General features: G+C 37.6%; 1 protein-coding gene across 1 annotated transcript in view; it reads left to right on the top strand.

Annotated features, from left to right (window-relative positions):
• Positions 1-25,394, top strand: part of IL1RAPL1 (interleukin 1 receptor accessory protein like 1) — a 1,432,909-nt gene that overhangs the window by 654,963 nt on the left and 752,552 nt on the right. The window contains exon 3 of the mRNA XM_047716257.1: positions 22,771-23,050. Within this exon, the coding sequence (XP_047572213.1) occupies positions 22,771-23,050 (280 nt within the window). The remainder of the gene's footprint in view (positions 1-22,770; positions 23,051-25,394) is intronic.

Genomic DNA, 25,394 nt, shown 5'->3' with positions numbered 1-25,394 from the left:
TTTATTACCATTTTTAAAGGCAGAAGTCTGATAGTGTCTATGAAAATACTATTTAAATGAGGGAGTTCTACATAATTGAAATGAATTATTACTTTTATACCCATGACAAAAATGAGAGACACAGATCCTGAAGGAGGTGCAAAGATACTTGCTTTTAATATCCTGAACAAAATGCAGCGTCAATCGTAACAGATACATATAATATCTATACATATAAATGTAGATGAACACACAAACAGTTGTGTGTAAAGCTAATATGTGTACAGCCTATTATACATTTTCTTTTTTTTTTAAGATTTTATTTATTTACTTGACAAAGATCACAAGTAGGCAGAGAGGCAGAGAGAGAGGGAAGCAGGCTCGCCACTGAGCGGAGAGCCTAATGTGGGGCTCAATCCCAGGACCCTGAGATCATGACCTGACCCCAGGGCAGAGGCTTAAGCCACTGAGCCACCCAGGTGCCCCTATTATACATTTTCTTGAGACCTGTTCTACAGTGATAAAAATAGATTTAGCATCACTAAAAAAAAAAAAAAGCCTCTGACCTTTTTCAAAATTCTCACTTAGAAATTTACTTGAAGGAGCAGTATTCAAATTGTGTATTTTTGTGCAATTTCCCCCTTAATTTTTGCACTAAGTTAATCAAATAGACAATGTGTGATATTATTCTTTTAAAAGAAAATGCATATTGAGACACACAACAGGCTTCATTGCCATTTCTTTTGAATGTTTCTCTGACTTTAGGGGACTTGAATGCCCAACAGTGCTCACAGAACAGAAAAGATACACAGATACTTTTGTTGCACTGATCAGACAATGCAAGCAATAACGTTCTGCTGTAAACACTTGTGATAAAGGCAAAAAAAATGTTTTGTAAGATAATAAACAAGTCTAACCCAACCACACTTGACAGCTTCCATCTGAAACCTGTTTCTGCTCCTTATTTCCATTAATGATGTCACAATCCTGTTGGGAATCCTGGTTTGAAAAGGCAGCCATCCTTCACTCCTTTATCTCTCCCATCTGATTAATCTCTCCATCCTGTTGATTCTACCTCTACAATTTCCTCATATTTCTTTTTCATATCATTCCCCACTTCTTTTCTTCACCTCTCCTATTTTAAGAACTAAGCGGCCTCCTTGCTCCTAGTTGAGAACTTTCAATCCATCCTTGATATTGCCACTAGAGAGATCTTTTAAAATGTAGATCAGATAATACCACTTCTTTCACAGATACTTCCTGCTGTCTACATTGACTAGAACAGTGGTTCATCTCAGAAGCATCACCTGGGAACTTTCCAGAAATGCAATTTCTTAGTTCCTAACCAACATTTTCTGAATCTGGAACTCTGATGGTGGACCCAATCAATCTATCTTTTAACAACTCTTCTGCATGAGTCTAATGCACACTAAAATTTGTAAACTACTAGCCTAGTGGATTAAGTTCAAGGTTCTTGGTTTGGTATCTTGTCGAATCTACCTTTCTGATCTTATTTTCACCAGATTACACTTTTCTCCTCCCCACCCCATTACACTATTTCAGAATCTTACCTTTTACTGCCCTAATCGGGATATCCCATTGAGTTGAAATTTTCTCTTCCCAACTACCAAGTTTTACATTGAGGCACAATTCAAATTCCATCTCTTTCTAAATTCTTTCTGATCTTCCCAGTCAGATTTCTGCAATATTAGTGCATATGAAAAAAATAGAAAAGAGTTCAGGCTTGAGATGGAACAAACCTCTTGCTCTGTGTTTCTTCAGCAGTGCTGTCTTTACTGTTGAAATTTCTCCATTGTGTTTTTTGATATATATAGTTGTTGACATGTCTTTCCTTACTAAAAGATGGTTTCTTCAGAGTCAACACTAGTCTCATGAGTCTTAGTTGTAGAACAGTAAGTTGCACATAGTAGGTGGTTGATAACCTATGTGAAATCACCCCAAAACATGATTTGAAGGCTAATGCATGTTTATTTCATTTGTTCATTGCTGCAAACAATAGCCCATTTGGAATTGTTCTCAATTTTAAAGACATTTATAACTTGCAATCTTTAAAAATAGAATTCTGTTCTGATATATTTTCTAAAACTAGGTTAAACTAAATATGCACCTTAAATCTTGTTACTCTCTTTAAAGGATCATTTTACAGGGTGGGTGTCCTGCCATCCAACAGGCCTTTCTCTGTGAGGTTAAATTGGAAAAGAGATTAAATTTGCTCACTGTTTGTTTGGTTTGTTTCTCATCATGTTATTTAATCCAACATCCAAAAGGCATCCCATAGGTATGAAATTCCTGAAACTGGCAATACTTTTTGACCTATCTCTATGCACATAACCTTATCTATTTTGTGATCCAAATAGTGGGATTTTGTGGAGATACACTTGAACTAAGTAAATAGTATAATAGTATGCCCAATGAAAGTAAAACAGAATGCATTGTTTTTAATGAATCAACAAGGATTTACCAAGTTCTGAACTATGTTCAGTGGTATGGAGTAAAATTGTTCTGGGCCAAAAAATTATATTGCTTTGAGGTATTACAAAAGGAGGGAAAAATTCATAGTGTTATTTTTTTCTAAATTAATAAGGTTTAAAATACCTAGAAACAATAGTTCTTAATAATACACATTTCTAGTACCAATTTAAGTGAGTGTTTATTCATTTGATCACAATGGCAAAGCGAATATCGGTATGGAATTAACTATGGTTATGTAGAGATAGATTTAGATTGATGAATCATAGATAGATGATAGATAGAGATAGAGATATAAAGTCCCAGTTCTTGAAGTATCCACAGTTCATTGACGAATGAATTACATGTAGCAAATATTTATTGATTATGATTCATGCTAAATAGAGAACACAGAAGAAATAAACAATTGAAAGAATAAAAAGAAATGTTTAAATTGAGATTGCTCTACCCTTGAAGGATGGACCATATTCATTAATTCCTTATGCTCAGAATAATAACAACAACAAAAGAATCCAGATTTTCTTTTTTTTAAAAGATTTTATTTATTTATTTGACAGACAGAGATCACAAGTAGGCAGAGTGGCAGGCAGAGAGAGAGTGGGAAGCAGGCTCCCCGCTGAGCAGAGAGCCCGATGCAGGGCTCGATCCCAGGACCCTGGGATCATGACCTGAGCTGAAGGCAGAGGCTTTAACCCACTGAGCCACCCAGGTGCCCCAGAATTCAGATTTTCTTGTAGTAGAGTGTGTGTCATCTTGTGTTCACCCAAACAGTGGGGCTTTCTATTCCTATTTCTATCCCTGTTCTGTGTGAGAATGGCAAAGAACACCCACTATATTATAGATACTGTATTAGGTCCTTCCTCATATAATTTTTAAACATGAAGAAAAGAGAAAGAAAGACTCAGAACAGTAAGAGTCTTAAGAAGAATTTATTTCCATGCAAGGCAGGGATACTATGATCCAACACAGAGAGGTGAAGCTTTCAGATAAACTGTCAGAAAATGGCATGGAAAAAATTGATCACATATCTGTATGCAAGGAAAACAGTCTCTATGAAGACGCGTTCCCAGGCCAAAGGCAAGTGTGGGCCCTAAAAATGGCAAAGCCAGAAGATTTCACAAGAAAAACTGATTTGGGGCCAGTTTAAGGTTTGACCATTTTACTGGAGCTTGGCCTAGGTGATTGCCAATCCCCTAGTCCCCATATAATTCATGGTCTTCCTGCAGTTTCAAAAGGCAAAGTTATCTGGAAATAGGGTCTTCACAGATGTATTTAGTTAAGATAAGGTCATACTGGAGAAGGGTGATCCCTAAATACAGTATAATTAGTGTCATAAAAAGAAGAAGAGAGTCACACAGACACTGAGAGAATATTGTGTGAAGATGAAGGTGATGCTGGGAGTGTCAGGAAACTAAGGATTGCCTGCTGTCACCAGAAGCTAGGGGAAGGACATGGAGCAGATTCTCCATGCTGACACCTTCATTTACAACTTCTAGGCTTCAGAGCTCTGATAGCATACATTTCTGTTATTTAAGCCCCTCAGTTTGTGGTACCTTCTTACAGCAGTGTGAGGAAAGCAGTGCACAATGTTTAATGTACGTGGTGACTATGAATTAAGGTAGACTTCAGTGTGGCCATATGAATGTGTGGGGCACCAGCAACAGAAGAGTGACACTGCCAGGAGGAGACAAAAAAAAATATACAGAGGAGGCCCTCCAGTGATGAAAACAATAAGTGGTGCTGCATATTGACTAGCTCTCTTCCTACTTTTTACCTTGCATTCTGGAAAACATGATGACTCTTTGTCTTTTCCAGATGAGGAAAGATCCTGGAGGACCTGGCCACTATCTTTCCCGCTCCCTTCCTCCAGATACAGCAGCCTTCCTACTCTCCTGTAAACATATCCAGTGCATTCTCATCTCAAGACCTTGGTTTTGAACCCTGATGTCCCACACATTTGCCCAGTTGACACTCTGCTCAGATGTTAGCTCCTCAAAGAGCCCTTTACTGGTCACTGTATTAATAGCACCATGGACACTCTGGCCTTTTGCTATGCTTTATTTTTGCTTCTGGACACATTATATTGCTATGGTTCTTGTCTTCCTTCTCTGAGAGAGCTGGAACTTTGTTTTGTTCACTACTCTACCCCTAGCACCTAGAGTGTTCCCTGTCCTATAGTATGTGCTGGATAAATGAATGAATGATGTAACCTGAGGCAAAAAGAGATTAACTGTCAATTTCCTAGGGCCTCACTAAACTCAAGGTTGATTTTCTCCTGATTCTATACAGATGAGGTAGCTCAGAAATAGGTCCAAAATTCTCGAAGAAGTGCAACATGACATAATAATGTGAAATTGAATTGATTTATGGAAGAAATAGGACCTAAAACACTACACTTGTAGATGTATATATCCTTGTTCTACATTTGGGGAGCATGGCTGGTTAGGAACGGTTACTATTTTAGTTAAAGAGGCATTCAGGAGACATTATGGGTCCCTGTTGATCACATAGTAGTGAACTTATGAGCAGAGATGTTCAGTGAATATTTACCTTGAGTTATAGAGGGAACCCTGCTAGCCAGAAGCACAGCACTCCTCAAACCCATACAAGAATGCAAGGAGAGGGAACCAGGAGTTAGGGTTGCTGACTCCCCTTTAGAAACCAGGAATCTATTTGTCCTTCTTTTCATTCTGAGAATATAAAACCCTGACTTTCTTTTGCCCTGTACAAGGGATTTATTTTATCCAACCAGGAAAAATATACAGATATATAAGATCATCAAAGAAAAATTTGTGTGTGGCAAATACCAAGGCCAGATTTCTATTCCAAACCAAAGATGTGCTCTTTGGGCTTGGCTTTGATGTCTCCAAGAAGGATAAAAATCCTATCCCTAGTTGCTGTAGATTCTAGAGCCCTGAGACTATGGTAGCATCTCTGGTGACCTCATAGTAAATGAACTTTTGGTTCTGAGCAGCTGTCAACACTGAAAACTGATTTTAAGCATGCTTTACATAAACGCTATGTTTTTGTTCACAGAGATGGTTTCTCTCCACTTTGGATGATATGGGCAAATATTGGGTCATTGTCATTATTTGTTTATTGGGTCATAGGCAGTAACTCTAGACAGTATTTCAAAAAGGTTTGAGTCACTCTGGACATTATCCAGTAAAGGACAATATAATAACAGAAGTTACAAAAGGGTAAATACAAAATACTGCTGTGGTTTATAATGGACCAGGGATTGTCATAGGTGAGAAGAGAAGGATTAGGAGCTTGAGGGGCTGCTTTGGCTTTGAGCAAAAGGGGGTCCCAAGTCAGCCAACATATCTCTTTACCACACCTCAGGTAGCTTCGCTGCCTTATTTTGCCTTTATGGCAGGAATAGACTCAACTGGTTCCCTCAACTGTGAGATGCTTACCTGTAGGGTGGAGCCAAAGGAAGTGGAAAATCTTGTGTTAACATAGTCTTTCATTAAAAAGACAATAAAAAGGGGGTTCCTGGGTAGCACAGTTGCTTAAGTTTCCATCTCTTGGTTTCGGCTCAGGGTCTTGATCTCAGGGTTTTGAGATTGAGCCTGCGTCAGGCTCTGCCCAACACAGAGTCTGCTTGAGATTCTCTCTCCCTCTCCCTCTGCCCCTTCTACTCATGCGCACTCTCTCTCTCTCAAATAAATGGATAGATCTTTAAAGAAAAGACAATACCAAAATGAATTAATTGAATTATAACGTTAAGTAAAAAGATTTTGGAATAGAGCACTTTTTATGTGTCTGTTGGCCATTTGGATTTCTTTGCAGAATAGAGCAAAACAGGTATGATGAATCCAGTCTGAGATTTAGGGTGATAAATGGTGACTGTGACAAACTTCCCACTCACTTATCAGATGAGTGATATTTATACTGATGCTGTTTTTGTAACTTGAGACAAAAAAATATGTAAACTCTACCTGGTGGCCAGTTAAAGGAACCGTGCATAGAGTTAGTAAAATCTTAGCTTATGTAGTGAAATTGGCTCTGATATAGATGGCTTTTCTAAGAGGAGGCTATGAGACAGTTTTTGAAAATTTATTTAAAATTTAGTATAAACATGATAAATGTATTATTTGATCCAGTAACTGCACCTCTGGGATTCTTAAGTAAATAATACTTTTTTTTTTTCTTTTTGGAGGGCAAAGTTGTGGAACATAGTATATAAAGTTGTTTAATCACAGAATTATTTAGAGCAGTCCAACCTAGGGGAGTCAACTAATAGCAGAAGAATTAAGTAATTTATAATGTAGCATTATTATGGACTGTTACATAACTATTATAAAATATTCAATAAAAATGATATAAAATTTTATATGTCATTTCAACTGGGAAAAGAAATTGAGTAAACAAAAGGGTAGATTATGAATGAAGTGTTATTCTATTTTTACTCTCTTAGAGTTTCTCCTTTTTTTCTTTTTAATCATTAGAAAACAATTATTTGAAAAAAACCAAAAACTAAATCCTTACCAAATACATGCAATACATGGGTTTTGGTGTATCAGGAATACCTGCCAGAATTGGGAGGCTAAGATGATGGAGGGTTAAGTCCACTAACATTATCTTATTTTGCTTGGTATCAGCTGTCCCCTGATGAAGAGAGAACCATATCTCAGAAGAAATTTGATAAAATCTGACCAAGGTCTGCACCCACCTGAAAATGACCTACATTGAGAGGGAGATACATGATAACTTCCAGGCTTCAGTCTTTGCTAGACAAAGGGTATTCTAGAAATTGGATTTCGATCATTGGCAGAATCTCTTGAGTAATAACAATTCTTACCATCTACATAAGTCTCTCCAAAGTATTTGAAAGAGCTCTTCCACATTTGTAACATTGTACATATATTTTAAAGTCCAAAATCTGAAAAAATTCCACCCCAGTAAAACATAATCCAGAAAGGAGATATGAAGACAAACTGTTGTATAAACCAATGAATGCTCTAAAGGTTAGCTTGCACCGTATTTTGCTGCTGTCATTGATGCTGATAATTTGGGGGTATCTCTGCCAGCATTGCCAGTTTTCACTTATGAAGTCCATATTTGGCAAAGATAGAAGCCAGTGCAGATAAAGTATGGCATTTGCCTAATTAAAATCTAGCCTCAGCCTTTTTGTTCAGTGTCTGTGGTAGCTTATGTGCATGGCCTACACTTGCCTTAAATAAGTTCATATCTCATGTTTGGGTTTTTCCAAGCACACTAGGGCTAGAAACAAATGATATAACAGTATATACATTTTAGGTCTGTCTGTGAATCTTTTTTTAAAAGAAAATTCATTACATTTTTGTTACCTAAAAATTTTAAATGAAATTATAAAAACATTTCAAAGATCCACCCTTTGACAGAAACGATGTAGATTTTTTATTGATTGGGAGAGATATTCCAGTCTATGACAAGAGATATGAGTTGCCAAGCACGCTGGCATTATTCCTCTCCCTCATTGCTTGTACTCAGTCACCAGCTCCTGCCAATTTTACCTCCAAATCTTTCTCAAATCTACTCCATTTCTCCTTCTTTACTACCACTGCCCAACTTTAGGCCTTCAATAATACCACTCTCCAGGCTAAAACCTTATATCTCTACTTAAAATTCAGCCAGTATGGTGCATCTAAAACTATTAGACTGGCCCCAACACATTGTTGGTTAAAACTCTTTTTATCTCACCCATCGCCTTCACAATGAAGCCAGACATTTGTTTACAGCTCATAAAAGGATGTCCGCAATTTGTCTTTCCTCACTTCTTTGTCCTCATTTCTTGCTCTTTAATGCATTAAACTTGTTTCTATACCACAAAGCCTACAGAATTCTGCTCCATTATTTCTTTGTCTTCGCTTTTGTGTTCATTTCTGAAATCAATAACTGTTTGCCTATCATTCTTTGTATGGCTAGCTTCTTAACTTCTGAGAGTCATCTCAAATGTTTTCCCTTCATGGAACTTGTTCCTAAGCAGCCCTCTGCATTTCTTAATCAGTACATTTTCAAAGTGTGATTTTAATTTGTCAGTCTCACCTATTAGACTGTGAGCTCCTTGAAAAAAAGGGCTCTTTCTGTCTTGGTCTTTAGCCCCTAGGGCAGAAACTAGGGTGAAGGTAGTTGTCATTATATGAAGACACAACTGTTTTAGATCAGCTTTCCTAGAATAAAGCCCAAACAAGGTTTTTGATGCACAAAATTGATTGAATGTTCTTCAGGAAAATCCTAAAAGGGAGGGAGGGAAGCAGAATGGGGAAAGAGCTGAGGGAAGAGGTCACAGGTAAACTGTAGTCTTAGCGTGGTCCACACACAGAGGAGCTCTGGCACATAAATTCTGTGATGCAAAGGAGCAGCCTTTTGTACACTCACATAAGTAAATTATTATCAGTGGGTACCCCCAGGGGGTTGTAAATTCCCAACAGGGTGGCTCCTGTCAATCAAAGGTAATTTTTAACTGGGGACAACTGTGAGCTGTTAGCTTGAAGTACTCAAAGTAGCTGGAGAAGGGATACATTAGCTTCATAAAGGGGATCAGGTTGGAGCATCTATTACACTATCATAGATGTCTTCATTGTTTTATAATTATTGCAATGTACCTATCCAAGGAGATACTTTAAGAGTAATAAGATTTGCCCTTTTATAAGTAAAGTCTTATATTTTCATATTAGAATTTTGTATGTGTAAGCTCAACACATGGTTACACTATTTTTTAGGAATGCAGCTTTCAAGCTTGTTACTGTGGAAATATTTGTAATAGTGACTCAATTAAAAATCCTTTCCCTAATCTCATTTGCATATATTTATATTATGCAGTCTATATAGCCTTTGCTCATGAAGTGGTACATCAGTATGAATTCCTTGTAAAGGAATTTGTTCTGAATCTTAAATCCATCACTGCCTTCATCTAAGTTCTCAGAACATTAAGGGTGGCAACAAAAGTGAATGAATATGGCACTTCCTACTCCTGCCCTCCTTTATGACTTCATACATTCATAACATCCCACGGACTGTGAGGGTGTATGTACTGCAGGGGGGCCACTGAGTTAGAGAATTTCCATGGCAGCATCTCAGCAAGGAAGGAGAAGACTAATAGTAAACTTTTTGGAAAGGCTTATAGAAAGGTGTATTATTCTGAAAGACAGGAAAACAGATTAAATAATATTGACTTACCAATTACTTGATGATAGTTTTTTTTTTTTTAAAGATTTTATTTAGTTGACAGATGGAGATCACAAGTAGACAGAGAAGCAGGCAGAGAGAGAGGAGGAAGCAGGCTCCCCGCTGAGCAGAGAGCCCCATGCGGGGCTCAATCCCAGGACCCTGGGATCACGACCTGAGCCGAAGGCAGAGGCCTTAACCCACTGAGCCACCCAGGCGCCCCTTGATGATAGTTTTAATAATAATAATAATTATTATTATTATAACAATGGTGACTTACCTAATGGAATTAACATTATCTAGAAATGTACTTTTGGAATGATTGTTTCCAAGTGAGCAGAGCCTGCGAGCTGAATTAAGGAGAAAATGAACGTATCAGTAGTGATTCTAGTCATCAAGACTTGGGTTTGAAGTTATCATATTCTATGTTTTGAAGTTATCATATTCTATTCTAAACATATTCTATTTTTAAGATTTGAGATTGATCTGCTACACAAGATTTTAAAAAATGCTTTATGGCTATTATAAGAAAAGTGTATTCATAAGAGGATACATACTGAAGTATTGTGGGATGAAACATCATTATGTCTCTAACTTATTTTCAAATGGTTTAGGAAAAAAACAGTGTGTGTGTGTAAATGAGGCAAAATGTTAACAAAGGTAAAAAAAATTCTTCACTTACGTCATTTATTAAAATGCTTTAATTATTGAAAAAAATACATAAACTCATCATTTATTTTATTTTATTTAAGATTTTATTTATTTGTTTATTTGACAGATCACAAGTAGGCAGAGAGGCAGGCAGAGAGAGAGAGAGGAGGAAGCAGGCTCCCTGCTGAGCAGAGAGCCTGATGTGGGGCTCGACCCCAGGACCCTGGGATCATGACCTGAGACGAAGGCAGAGGCTTTAACCCACTGAGCCACCCAGGCACCCCTCATCATTTATTTTAATGTGTTTATCCAAATAACTTGAAAATATCTTGGATTACTTTAATATTATTTGACATCCTTTCCCAAAATGTATTAAAACATGTTACTGGTTTTATAGTTTATTTCTGACCATCATACATTAAGCTCAATGGTAGCAGAACTTCCTAAGCCATAGATCCTACATCTGTTTCCATATTAAAATGAACATAAGGTGTCTCTACATCTAAGGTGCTGTTATTTCTTCATTTTACCTCTGCCTTTTCCTTGTCTTCTGACTCTGAACTGTTTGAAACTTTTTCTTGATTGTTAGGTAATGAATAACATTACTTTTTTTAAGATTTTTTTTCTGAGTATATTCTATACCCAACATGGGGTTTATATTCACAACCTCAAGATCAAGAGTCACAGGCTCAACTTACTGAACGAACTAGGTGTCCCAAAGACTTCTTTTTTTAAAAGATTTTGTTTATTTTTTATTAATTATTTTTATTAACATATAATATATTACTTGCCCCAGGGGTATAGGTTTGTGAATTGTCAGTCTTACACATTTCACAGGACTCACCATGTCACACACCCTCCCCAATGTCCATTAACCCAACCACCCTCGCCATGCCTCCCCAACCCCCAGCAACCCTCAATTTGTTTTTTAAGCTTAAGAGTTTCTTATGGTTTGTCTCCCTCCCAATCCCATCATATTTCATTTTCCTTCCCTATCCCCCCAAACCCCCGCCCTGCCTCTCAATCTCCTCATATCAGAGAGATCATATGATAATTGTCTTTCTCTGATTGACTTATTTCACTCAGCATAATACCCTCTAGTTCCATCCACATCATTGAAAAGGCAAGATTTCTTTCTTTTCATGGCTGCATAGTATTCCAGTGTGTGTGTGTGTGTGTGTGTGTGTGTGTGTGTGTGTGTACACACACATATATATATGTGTGATATATGTGATATCACATATATATATGTATCACACATATATGTGTGAAGGCTGATACTGTCAGGTATATATATATATATATATACCACTTCTTTATCCATCCATACACACACACACACACACACACACACACACACACACACACATATATATATATATATATATATATATATATATATATATATATACCACTTCTTTATCCATTCCTTTATCCCATTCCTCTGTTGATGGACATCTAGGTTCTTTCCATAGTTTGGCCATTGTGGACATTGCTGCTATAAACATTCGGGTACATGTGCCCCTTTGGACCACTACATTTGTATCTTTAGGATAAATATCCAATAGTATGATTGCTGGGTTGTAGGGTAGCTCTATTTTCAACATTCTGAGGAACCTCCATGCTATTTTCCAGAGTGGCTGAAGCATTCCCATCAACGGTGTGGGAGGGTTCCCGTTTCTCCAAATCCTCACCAGCATCTGTCCTTTCCTGACTTGTTAATATTAGACATTCTGACTGGTGTGAGGAGGTATCTCATTGTAGTTTGATTTGTATTTCCCTGATGCCGAGTGATGTTCAGAACTTTTTCATGTGTCTGTTGGCAATCTAGATGTATTCTTTGCAGAAATGTATGTTCATGTCTTCTGCCCATTTCTTGATTGAATTATTTGTTCTTTGGGTGTTGAGTCTGATAAGTTCTTTATAGATTTTGGATACTAACCCTTTATTGGCTACGTCATTTGCAAATATCCTTTCCCATTCTGTTGATTGTCTTTTGATTTTGTTGACTGTTTCCTTTGCTGGGCAAAAGCTTTTAATCTTGATGAAGTCCCAATAGTTCATTTTTGCCCTTGCTTCCCTTGCCTTTGGCAATGTTTCTAGGAAGAAGTTGCTGTGGCTGAGGTCGAAGAGATTGCTGCCTGTGTTCTCCTCAATTATTTTGATGCTGTCTCACATTGCGGTCTTTCATCCATTTTGAGACTATTTTCGTGTGTGGTGTAAGGAAATGGTCCAGTTTCATTCTTCTGCATGTGGCTGTCCAATTTTCCCAACACCATTTGTTGAAGAAACTGTCTTTTTTCCATTGGACATTCTTTCCTGCTTTGTTGGAGATTAGTTGGCCATATTGTTGAGGGTCTGTTTCTGAGCTCTCTATTCTCTTCTGTTGATATATGTGTCTGTTTTTGTGCCAGTAACATACTGTCTTGATGATGACAGCTTTGTAATAGAGCTTGAAGTCCGGAATTGTGATGCCACCAACTTTGGCTTTCTTTTTCAACATTCCTCTGGCTATTCGAGGTCTTTTCTGGTTCCATATAAATTTTAGGATTATTTATTCCATTTCTTTGAAAAAAGAAATGATAATTGTCTTTCTCTGATTGACTTATTTCACTCAGCATAATACCCTCTATTTCCATCCACATCATTGCAAAGGCAAGATTTCATTTCTTTTCATGGCTGCAAACATTTCAAAGAAAATGTTCCATTTTCTTTGAAAAAAATAGATGGTATTTTGATTGGGATTGCATTAAACATGTAGATTGCTTTAGGTAGCATAGACATTTTCACAATATTTGTTCTTTCAATCCATGAGCATAGAACATTTTTCCATTTCTTTGTGTCTTCCTCAATTTCTTTCCTGTGTACTTTTTAGTTTTCTGAGTACAGATTCTTTTCCTCTTTGGTTAGGTTTATTCCTAGATATCTTATGGTTTTGGGTGCAATTGTAAATGGGATCAACTCCTTAATTTCTCTTTCTTCTGTCTTGTTGTTGGTGTATAGAAATGCAACTGATTTCTGTGCATTAATTTTATATCCTGACACTTTACTGAATTCCTTTACAAGTTCTAGCAGATTTGGAGTGGAGTCTTTTGGGTTTTCCACATAAAGTATCATACCGTCTGCAAAGAGTGATAGTTGGACTTCTTCTTTGCTGATTTGGATGCCTTTAATTTCTTTTTGTTGTCTGATTGCTGAGGCTAGGATTTCTAGGACTATGTTGAATAGCAGTGGTGATAATGGACATCACTGCCGTGTTCCTGACCTTAGGGGAAAAGCTCTCAGTTTTTCTCCATTGAGAATGATATCTGCTGTGGGTTTTTCATAGTTGGCTTTGGTGATATTGAGATATGTATCATCTATCCCTACACTTTGAAGAGTTTTGATCAAGAAAGGATGCTGTACTTTGTCAAAGGCTTTTTCAGCATCTACTGAGAGTATCATATGGTTCTTGTTCTTTCTTTTATTAATGTATTGTATCACATTGATTTGTGGATGTTGAACCAACCTTGCAGCCCTGGAATAAATCCCACGTTGCCATGGTGACTAATCCTTTTAAGGTGCTGTTGGATACTATTGGCTAGTATTTTGGTGAGAATTTTTGCATCTGTGTTCATCAAAGACATTGGTCTTAATTCTCCTTTTTGATAGGTTCTTTGCCTGGTTTGGGGATCAAGGTAATGCTGGCCTCATAAAATGAGTTTGGAAGTTTTCCCTCCTTTTCTATTTTTTGGAACAGTTTCCGGAGACTAGGTATTAATTCTTCTTTAAATGTTTGGTAGAATTTCCCTGGGTAGCTGTTTGGCTCTGGGCTCTTGTTTGTTGGGGGATTTTTGATGACTGCTTCAATCTCCTTACTGGTTATGGGTCTGTTCAGGTTTTCTATCTCTTCCTGGCTCAATTTAGGTAGTTGATAGTCTCTACAAATGCATCCATTTCTTCCAGATTGTCAAATTTGCTGGCATATAGTTGCTCAAAATATGTTCTTATAATTGTTTGTATTTCTTTGGTGTTGGTTGTGATCTCTCCTCTTTCATTCATGATTTTATTTATTTGTGTCCTTTCTCTTTTCTTTTTGATAAGTCTGGCCAGGGGTTTATCAATCTTATTAATTCTTTTAAAGCACCAGCCCCTAGTTTCATTGATTTGTTCTACTATTCTTTTGGTCTCTATTATATTGATTTCTGCTCTGATCTTTATTATTCCTCTTCTCATGCTGGGTTTAGGCTTTCTTTGCTGTTCTTCCTCCAGCTTCTATAGGTGTGGGGTTAGGTTGTATATTTGAGACCTTTCTTGTTTCTTGAGAAAGGCTTGTGTTGCTATATACTTTCCTCTCAGGACCACCTTTGCTGCATCCCAGATATTTTGATCAATTGTGTTTTCATTTTCATTTGTTTACATGAATTTTTTTAATTCTTATTTAATTTCCTATTTGACTTCTTCATTCTTTAGTAGGATGCTCTTTAACCTCCATGTATTTGAGTTCTTTCCAACTTTCCTCTTGTGGTTGAGTTCTAGTTTCAAAGCATGGTAGTCAGAAAATATGCAGGGAATGATCCCAATCTTTTGGTACCAGTTGAGACCTGATTTGTGACCCAGCATGTGATCTGCTCTGGAGAATGTTCCATATGAACTAGAGAAGAATGTTTATTCTGTTGCTTTGGGATGGAATGTTCTGATTATATCTGTGATCTCCATCTGGTCCAGTGTGTCATTTAAGGCCTATTTCCTTGTTGATCTTTTGCTTGGATGATCTGTCCATTTCAGTGAGGGGGGTGTTAAAGTCCCCTTCTATTATTGCATTATTGTTGATTTGTTTCTTTGATTTTGTATTAATAGTTGGCTGCTCTCATGTTAAGGGCCTAGATATTTAAAATTGTTAGATCTTCTTGTTGGGAAGACCCTTTGAGTATGATATAGTGTCCTTCCTCATCTCTTATTACAGTCTTTGGTTTAAAATCTAATTTGTCTGCTTTAAGGACTACCACCCCAGCTTTCTTTTGATGTCCATTACCATAGTAAATTGTTTACCACTTTAAAAAAAAAAAAAAACTCACTTTAAATCCAGAGGTGTCTTTGGGTCTAAAATGAATTTTTTGTAGACAGCATATCAATGGGTCTTTTTTGTTTTGTTTTGTTTTGTTTTTTAATCCATTCTGATACACTGTTTCCTTTGATTGGGGTACTTAGCCCATTTACATCCAGGGTAACTATTGAAAGATATGAATTTAGTGCCATTGTATTGTCTTTAAGTTGACTGTTAAAACTGTATATTGTTTCTGTTCCTTTCTGGTCTACTACTTTTAGGCTCTCTCTTTGCTTAGAGGACCCCTTTCAATATTTACTGTAGGTCTGGTTTGGTGTTTGCAAATTCTTTTAGGTGTTTTTTGTTTGTTTGTTTGGTTGGCTTTTTGTCCTGGAAGCTTTTTATCTCTCCTTCTATTTTCAGTGATAGCCTAGCTGGATATAGTATTCTTGGCTGCATGTTTTTCTCATTTAGTGCTCTGAATATATCATGTCAGTTCTTTCTGTCCTGCCAGGTCTCAGTGGATAAGTCTGTTTCCAGTGTAATATTTCTACCTTCGAATGTTACAGACTTCTTGTCCTGAGCTGTTTTCAGGATTTTCTCTCACTAAGTCTTGTAAGTTTTTGCTAATAGATGATGTAGTGTGGACTTGTTTTTACTGATTTTGAGGGGGGTTTTTTGTGCCTCCTGGATTTTGATGCTTGTTCTCTTTGTCATATTAGGGAAATTCTCTACTATAATTTGCTCCAATATACCTTCTGTCCCTCTTTCTCTCTTCTTCTTCTGGGATCCCAGTTATTCTAGTATTGTTTCATCTTATGGTATCACTTATCTCTCAAATTCTCCCCTCATGGTCCAGTAATTGTTTGTCTCTCTTTGTTCAGCTTCTTTATTCTTCATCATTTGGTCTTCTATATCACTAATTCTCTCTTCTGCCTCATTTATCCTAGCAGTAAGAGCCTCCATTATTTATTGTACCTCATTAATAGCTTTTTAAAATTTCAACTTGGTTAGATTTTAGTTCTTTTATTTCCCCAGAAAGGGATTTTATTTCTCCAGAACAGGTTTCTCTCATATTTTCCAAGCCCAGCTAGCACCTTGAGAATTGTCGTTCTGAACTCTAGTTCTGACATATTACCGATGTCCATATTGATTAGGTCCCTAGCCTTCGGTACAGCCTCTTGTTCTTTTTTTGTGTGTGGTGAGTTTTTCTGCCTTGTCATTTCATCCAGATAAGAATACATGAATGAGAGAATAAGATACTAAAAGTGTGACAAAGGGGCGCCTGGGTGGCTCAGTGGGTTAAAGCCTCTGCCTTCGGCTCAGGTCATGATCCCAGGGTCCTGGGATTGAGCCCCACATCGGGCTCTCTGCTCGGCGGGGAGCCTGCTTCCTCCTCTCTCTCTCTTTCTCTCTCTCTCTGCTTAAAAAAAAAAATAAAAAAATAAAAGTGTGACAAAGACCCCAGAAAAATGTACACTAACCAAATCAAAAGAGACCAGAAACTGAGAGGAGAAAAAAGGAGGGAAAGAATAAAAATTTAAAATTTAAAAATTGTGTGTGTATATCTACATATATACACACACACATATATCAGACTGTTGAATAGAACAGAGCTTCCCACTTGATTTTGAGTGTATTCTGGTCTCTTAGAAGAAACTACCTCCCAAAATCTTAAAGAAAGAGAAACTTGTGTATATACAAAAATAAGGGTAAACACGTTGAAGGGATAGAATATGACCCTAAAGATAAAAATTTAAAAAAGATTCTAAAAAAAGAATTTATAAGATACGTTGGTTGGAAAAAGGAAAAAAAAAGAGAAAAAAAGCAGAGAATGTGATGAGGCTGGAGACTAGAACAAAGCCATGTGCTAGATTTCAGGTATATTTTGATCTATTAGAAGAAATGGTATCCCAAAATTTTAACGAAAAAAAAAAAAAAAAAACCCTACATGTATACAAAAAATAAGGTTAAATACAATGAAGGGATAAAATGTGAGTATTACAATGAAAATTTAAAAAGATTTTTAAGAAGATATTATTAAGGTAAACTAGTTAAAAAACATTAAAAGAGGAAAAGTTTACAAAATAGGATAAAAAATAAAATTTAAAAAATTTAACTTTGCAACACTAAAGGATCATGGGGGGAAAGCCATGAATTCTATGTGTTGCTTTTCCCTAGCTCTGGAGTTCCACAGTTCTTATTGTTCGGTTAACTTGGTCTTGGCTGGATGTTCTTGCTGATCTTCTGGGAGAGCAGCCTGTTGCAGTGATTCTCAAATGTCTTTGCCTGAGGTGGAATTACACTGCCTTGCCAGGGGTCCGACTAAGTAATAAGCTCCGGTTCCCTCTTGGAAGCTTTTGTTCCCTGTACACTTTCCGTATAGCTTTGGAGGGTGGGAGTGAAAATGGCAGCCTCCTAATCTCCGGCCTAGAGGAGTCAAGAGCTCGGGGCCCCACTCCTCAGTGCGCCCTCAGAGAAATGCAGTCAATCCCTCCCATCTGCCTGGTCTCCGGCTACATTCTGAGCTCACCCGGTGTGTGACCGAGTATTTCTAGCTCTGGTGCACAGCCCTGTTTGGAGTCTACAAACCCAGCAGATTCCTACCGTGCTGCTTCTCCCAGAGGAGGAAGGTGAGTCTCCTCAGATCTGGCACTTTTGGGGTCCCTGCTCGAAGAGCAGTGGCCTGACTGTGCCTTGGATCATGTTTTAAGGTAACCCTGATCTGAGAGCTCACTCCTTGCCTCCATCTCTGTAGTCGGCTTCCCCGCTCTGAAACCTGGGAGTTTTGCTACATTCACATTCCCCTGGTCTTTCTGTGACTCTGCAGCACCCAAGACCACACCATTCCTGTGAGGGCTCCACTGCCCCAGCTTAGACTCTGAAGCGATGTCCCTCAGTGGAGTAGACTTCTAAGTTTTGATTTTGTGCTCTTCTGCTCCATCGCTTGCTGGGAGTCAGTCCCTCCCCCCACAGTCTCTCTTCCCATCACTTTGGATTCACTTCTCAGTATGTCCTATGTTCCAGAAAGTAGTTGATTTTCTGTTCCTAGAATTGTTGCTTTCTTCTCTTCTATCCCCTGTTGTGTTTGTATGTGTTCAGAATGGTTTGATAACTATCTAGCTGAACTTCTGGGACCTGATGTCATTTCAGTCTGCTACTCCTCCACCATCTTGCTAAGATTTTATTTTTCAGTAATCTCCACATCCAATGTGGGACTTGAACTCACAACCCCAAAATCAAAAGTTGCATGATCTACCAACTGAGCCAGCTAGGTGCCTCTGAATAACTTTAATTTTCAGAATATTTATGGTTTTCTTTCAGCTTTTTTCTGAGTATATTCTAAAAGTACATATTAATATCTCTTTCCCAATACAACTCTCCCTCTGTTCTCTTGATCTAATTTGTTACTAACTTTTTAGAATTTTCTTGACTAAATATTTTTGTTTTTTGTTTTAAACATTTTGCTTTATCCTACAGATCTTCTGGGAGTTTGAATAATGTTATCTCCCTGTTTACACTGCTTCCTTGAAGGTGTTTCAGCCTTTTTTCACTGGCAGAGATGTCTTTTGTGACAGATGGCCTCAGTTACAATAACTTGATTTGAGAATTGTATTGTAAGTCATATAGTGGTAAAACAAGATGATTTAATGCTTATCACTAGAATTATAACTATTTAAAATAAAATCCCATCTAAGATTTATTACATGCAGTGGGATAATTTACAAAATAATGTTGATAAATATCACATATATTTGTATAACCTTGACATCTCTGTGTACAGTTCTGTCATCCCATTTAGTGCCTGTGCCAGTTCTGCAGCAGTCATTGACAGGAATCATGGCAATAACTTGGACATTGATGTCCACTAAGCTTCTAGTACATTTACTTTATACATTACCAAAATATAGGTCTTTGATAGGAATTTTAGACCCAAATTTGGTAATTGAAATTAACTAAATTAAAGAATGTTGTGAAACTGAAAATACCTTAATTAGGAAACAAAATATCATAATAGTAGGGAAATGAATTTTAGGGTCAGACACAGCTGAGTGGAAGTCCTGGCACTGGTGTTGAGTTTCTTCAGTTGTAAAATTTAGTTATTAGCTTATTTACCCATTCATTCATTCAGGAACTGTGTGTTGAGATGGTTAGTAGGCATAGTTCCAGGCTCTGAGGCTAAAGAAGTGAGTTAGAAGGACAAAGTCCCTGAGTTCAAGGGGCTTACATTCTACTGGGGAGTCAAAGCAAAAAGAAAGAGGTTATATAATGTAACATCAGATAGTAATAATTCCTATAAAAAATACTAAAGCAGATTCTGGAATAAGTGATCAGGATAAGAAGCTGGCGTTTCAGACATGGCAGTTGCTAAAGATTTCTTTCAAGGAGGTGATATTTAGAGGAATGGAGGGAGGAATCCATGGAATTGGTGAGAAAGCTTCCATGTAGGGGTGCCTGGGTGGCTCAGTTGGTTAAGCCTCCAATCTTGGTTTCTGCTCAGGTTGGAATTTCAGAGTCATGAGATTGAACCCTGCATTGAGGGGCGCCTGGGTGGCTCAGTGGGTTAAAGCCTCTGCCTTCGGCTCAGGTCATGATCCCAGGATCCTGGGATCGAGCCCCGCATCGGGCTCTCTGCTCAGCGGGGAGCCTGCTTCCTCCTCTCTCTCTGCCTGCCTCTCTGCCTACTTGTGATCTCTGTCTGTCAAATAAATAAATAAAATCTTAAAAAAAAAAAAGTTGAACCCTGCATTGGGCTCCACACTCAGCACAAAGTCTGCTTGGGATTCTCCCCCCCCCCCCCAATCAGATCACTCTTTCTTTCTCTCTAAAATAAAAACATAAAATCTTTAAAACAAAAGAAAAAAAGTTTTCATATACAGAGAAACGGTTAATTCAAAAGCCTTAATGGATATTTTTGTGAAGGGTAAATGATAATCTGTAAACTCAGTCATAGTTAAGTGCTCATTATATGTTAGATATTATTTTAAGATAAGCAATGTAGATGATTCTATAGATCATATGTCTCTTTTCTCTAATAATGCACATCTTCCTTCTCATCTTGATTATCTTCTTTCTCTTGAATCCTACATTATTCATCCTATTCTCAGATCCTTTAGTCTCCCCTCTTTTTAATCTGTAGCAAGTTAAATTCTTCTTGAAGTACTCAGATGCTACCACTGTTAGAAGGCCCACTTTTCTCATTTTTTGTCCTTTTGCTTAATATTTATATATTGTGCATTCTGTGAAATTGATTATCTTTTACTAATTTATTAGTAACTGCCCTAAGCAAGAAATCCACCATTTCTCTATGATAATGATAATGGAGATATCCCCACCTGTTTTGTGGGGACCTATTGTTGTGTGTGTGTGTGTGTGTGTGTGTGTGTGTGTGTGTGATAAAAAACTGGTGTCAAGATGCCATTTGGGGGGTGCCTGGGTGGCTCAGTGGGTTAAAGCCTCTGCCTTTGGCTCAGGTCATGATCCCAGGGTCCTGGGATTGAATCCCTCATCAGGCTGTCTGCTCAGTGGGGAGCCTGCTTCCCCCACCCCCGTCTTTCTCTGCCTCCTCTCTGCCTACTTGTGATCTCTGTCTCTCAAGTAAATAAATTTTTTAAAAAATCTTAAAAAAAAAAAAAAAAGAATCGCTGGTGTATAGTGCTCTTTAAAAAAAAAAAAAAAGATGCGATTTGGAAGGTGGTGCTTCCAGGACACCCAGAAAACCCAACCAGCCCCCACACCCATCAGCCACATTTTCCACCCTAGTTTCTATTTCAAACTTCCCTAGATGCTTTCAGCAGAGCATAGTGACTATCTACCTCTGTCTCTGTCTGTGAAACCACTACTAGAGCTTGACCTACTTTGTTGTATTTTTTTTTTGCCTTATTTGGCTGTAAAATATTTATTTTTTTATTTTAGCATCAAGTGTCCAATCAGAGAGCTAAAGCACACATCAATTTGAAGAAGGAAAGTTTATATAAAGAAGTATTAAATGTAAAAGGGCATTGGAGTGTTAAAGGATTGGCTAGTAAGAAAGAAAGATGTATTAGTCTTCTCATTCTGCCATAACAAATCTCTGTAGCCTGGAAGGCTTACACACAGGAATTTATTTCTCATGGTTTTAGAGGATGAGAGGTTTTAGAGGCTGAGGTGCTAGCTGATTTGATTTCTACTGAGATCCCTCTTTCTGGCTTATAGATGACTACCTTCTTGTTGTGTACCCTCCTGGCCTCTTTTCAGTGATACCCATCCCATGGAGGAAGGGAGGGAAGGAAGAAGGGAGAGAGAGAAGCTCTCCTGATGTCCTTTATGAAAACACTAATTCTTTTATGAGGACCCTCAGGACCTCATCCAAACATACTTATCTCCCAAAGACCCCACCTTCAAATACCATCATATTGGAGATCAGTAAGTCTTCAATGTGAATTTTAGGACATAAACATTCAGTCCATAGCAAAAGAGAGCCCTAAAGACTAGAAGAATTGCTCTCATTTTGCAAAACCCTATGGCTGAGAGAACATCCAAGGGAAAGCACCCCCAATCCTCCCACTTCTGGAACCAAGATCCAAACCTTATCAGGAAAGTACATGGCTTACTGAATGGTTGGCATCAGTGGGGTGCCACAATGGCAGATTGTGTTGGAAAACTGCCCTCTGGAACTTGACAGAGATTCACCTTTGGAGGTGCCTGGGAAAGCTCTTCATGGGAAGCTGGCCTTGCCTGACACTCTGCTAAAAAAATATCCAAGCTGCTGGCTACTAGACACTACAGAAGTTGGATACTGGAGAAGCAGGAAGCAGGTGCTGGAAAAGCCTCACCCACTCATGCAAGAACTTTCTAAGGAAGCCTGCTGGAATCAAGGAGAAAAATGCTTTCTTTCTTTAGTGTCTCTCCAGGACCCTCTACCAACAAACCCATACTGCCAGCTAGCAAAAGAGAAATATTTCAAAGGCCCAGATCCATTAAAAAAAAAAAAAAACCAATAAGTGGATTTAGAATAAAAGGCAATAAACCAATGTTCAGGGGTGCCTGGGTGGCTCAGTGGGTTAAGCCTCTGCCTTCGGCTCAGGTCATGATCCCAGGGTGCTGGGATCGAGCCCCGCATTGGGCTCTCTGCTCAGCGGGGAGCCTGCTTCCTCCTCTCTCTCTGCCTGCCTCTCTGCCTACTTGTGATCTCTCTGTCCAATAAATAAATAAAATCTTAAAAAAAATAAACCAATGATCAGTCAGTTGCACCAATATAAGCTGGAATAAATAGCAGCAGAAGCAAACTAAGTGATGAATATGTTGTTTATTAGCAGGGTAAATTACTTCTCAGTGCCTTTCTGAGTTTTATACCTTGCTGCATCCTCTGTGCCTAGAGTAGAATGTGACTCAGTACAGATGTCCAATAAATATTTGTTGAATGAGTAAGCTAATTAGTTTACTTTTTCTCTAACGTTTTCATTCTCTCTTTCTTTTGTTCACTATAGCTGATGGATGCACAGATTGGTCTGTCGATATCAAGAAATACCAAGTTTTGGTGGGAGAGCCTGTTCGAATCAAATGTGCACTCTTTTATGGTTATATCAGAGCAAATTACTCCCTGGCCCAAAGTGCTGGACTCAGTTTGATGTGGTACAAAAGCTCTGGACCTGGAGACTTTGAAGAGCCAATAGCCTTTGATGGAAGTAGAATGAGCAAGGAAGAAGACTCCATTTGGTTTCGGCCAACACTACTGCAGGACAGTGGTCTTTATGCCTGTGTCATCAGGTATTCTTTTAATTCTATTACTGCTGAAACAATTAAATCATATGCTGCTTTCTTATACTTAAGTTTTGCTGCTATCCCTTTCACCTAAAGGTTTTGTCTCAGTATTTGTGTGTGTTGCTGCTTTCTAAAATTTAGAACCTAAATCATAAAAAGATGGGATTAGAATTTATATTGAGACATTATTTCTGGCTTATGGAGAAAAGAGATACCATCTGGGTATCTACTTATGTTGCCAGAAATTACTAAGGACTATGAAATAAAATTTATAGAGGAGATGAAATGTTGAAAATAAAATGTAAGCAAACACTTGCAGAAAGGATGCATAGTTTATCACTAAATGGGTTGTAACATTTTGTTATTGCCCTTCACAGACAAATAGAACACAGGTACCTCTGGTTCATACACATCTGTAAAGATGATTTAGGTAAACATTTATATATGCACTGGAAGACAAAGGCAGCATTGCCATGTTAGGGGAAAAGAAGGCTGTGTTCCAGATCATTCTGTTAACAAAAAGTACTAGGTCAATATAGAAATTTTCCTGGGTCCCTCAGGGCCCAAGAAAAGTTAATAATAATGGTTATGCCTTTAACCACAAAGAAACTCATCACACATCCATACATCTCTGTCTGCTTCTAGAAGAGACATATGTAGTTTGCTTAATGATAATGCATTGAAACAGTATCCATGTAAAACATTAGCAGTTAAAAATCTGTTTAAGTATTAGCCCTTCATGGATTGTGAATCACACCCTGCATGAATGATTGCAGATGTCATTAGGCTGTAAGAGCATTGGCATAGCAGGGTTCAGGCATATAGAGGGTGCGTTTAAATCTTTGTCTCTTTGCATTTTGGTTTATTAAAAGAAATTAAGCCAGATCTAATGCAATAGATTCTCAATTTGGAGGAGGTCTCAGTGTCTTTAAAATCAAAATTCGACTTTCACTTCTGAAACTCTGATCTGCCGCTCTCATTCCACTGTTTGAGGATCATGCCTCCCCCTCACTTTCCCCTATGAGTTACCTTTATGCTGAGTCACAGCCACAGGTGCATTAGGATGTTAAAATCAGTCAGAGTCACGTAAGAGTTAAACTTAACTCTTAACCACATAAGAGTTGTTAACATTAACAACATACATGTTGAAGTTAATTTTGGAAAGTATAAATGAATGCAAATAAAATTGTGCTTGGGAAAAATGTCTGATGGACCATAAAAGGACAAATGTATCATTCCTTTGGAAAACTCTTGTTCTTTCCCTTCCAGTCTACCTACCAGTCCTTTTATGGTCAAATTTATCCCTTATTAGAAGTAGAGATTTTGTAATGACATTGATAATTGCCAAACTGGTACAGTTAAAGAGTACTTTTTGGACTGGCTTTCCCTACTTGACTAATAGTGATTTGATTTAATTTCACTCTGTTTCTTTAAAGATATCATTATTTCTGGTTGTTCATGTATGTAGAGGTGATTCTTCAAGATAGCCAAATGTGTGTCCTCATTTATCTGAGATTAGAATTGAGCTGGATGTCCATAGTCTAATATTTCATTTCATTATTTATTGTTGATGAGAAAATAATGATGTGTTCACATTAGTAATCTCAATTTCTAAAGCACTGAAGTTGCTATTCTTTGATGTGTTTAAATATACTCTGTGTGACCCAGTGCTCTGAGAAATTACATTAACATGTCCCTGAATTTATAGTTGAAGTAATGAATGAAAGGTTGAAAAGTTACAAAAACAGTGATATTTGCCATATGTTCATATGGCTATGTTTTAATGGAAGATGCACCTTAAAGTTTTGTATGTGTTAAGCAGTATTCTAGAGAAAGAGTAAACTGCAGAAAAACATATTCTTGTTATTGGAATTTAAGTATTCCAATTGATTTGAAGCTTGTGTTGATATGTCTTTCTTTTTCAGTTTGGAAAGTACTACTCAAAATCATTATAAATGAGCAATTTAAATAGCATTTGTTGGTGTTGGCGTGAGGGGAGCCCAAGGCTGTTAGTCGAGTCACTGACATTTTGGCACATTGTTAGTTCTCAGACCACAAAACTGTCACCATTAGTTTTTAAAGAGTCCACTTGCAAAGAACATTGGATATTTGAAAATGTTAGCTTGTACTCATACGTTCTAGTCTTTCTGGACATTTTTCAATGAAAAGGTTTAACTGTAAGGCTTTCCATGTACAGCTAATTTGCATTTATATCTGTAGATGTACAATTAAACAGTATAAATAATGGGAACACCTTAAGATTACTATCAGCATAACAAACAAGAGCTTTCCTACCCCCTTCTCTTGGTATCTATTCTGGACATGATAATACCACATAATTCTTTGCTGC

Source organism: Lutra lutra, chromosome X, assembly GCF_902655055.1.
Source record: "Lutra lutra chromosome X, mLutLut1.2, whole genome shotgun sequence".
In the NCBI taxonomy this organism is placed as follows: domain Eukaryota; kingdom Metazoa; phylum Chordata; class Mammalia; order Carnivora; family Mustelidae; genus Lutra; species Lutra lutra.
The sequence above is the reverse complement of the archived record's forward strand: the minus strand, read 5'-3'. Positions and strand labels throughout refer to the sequence as shown.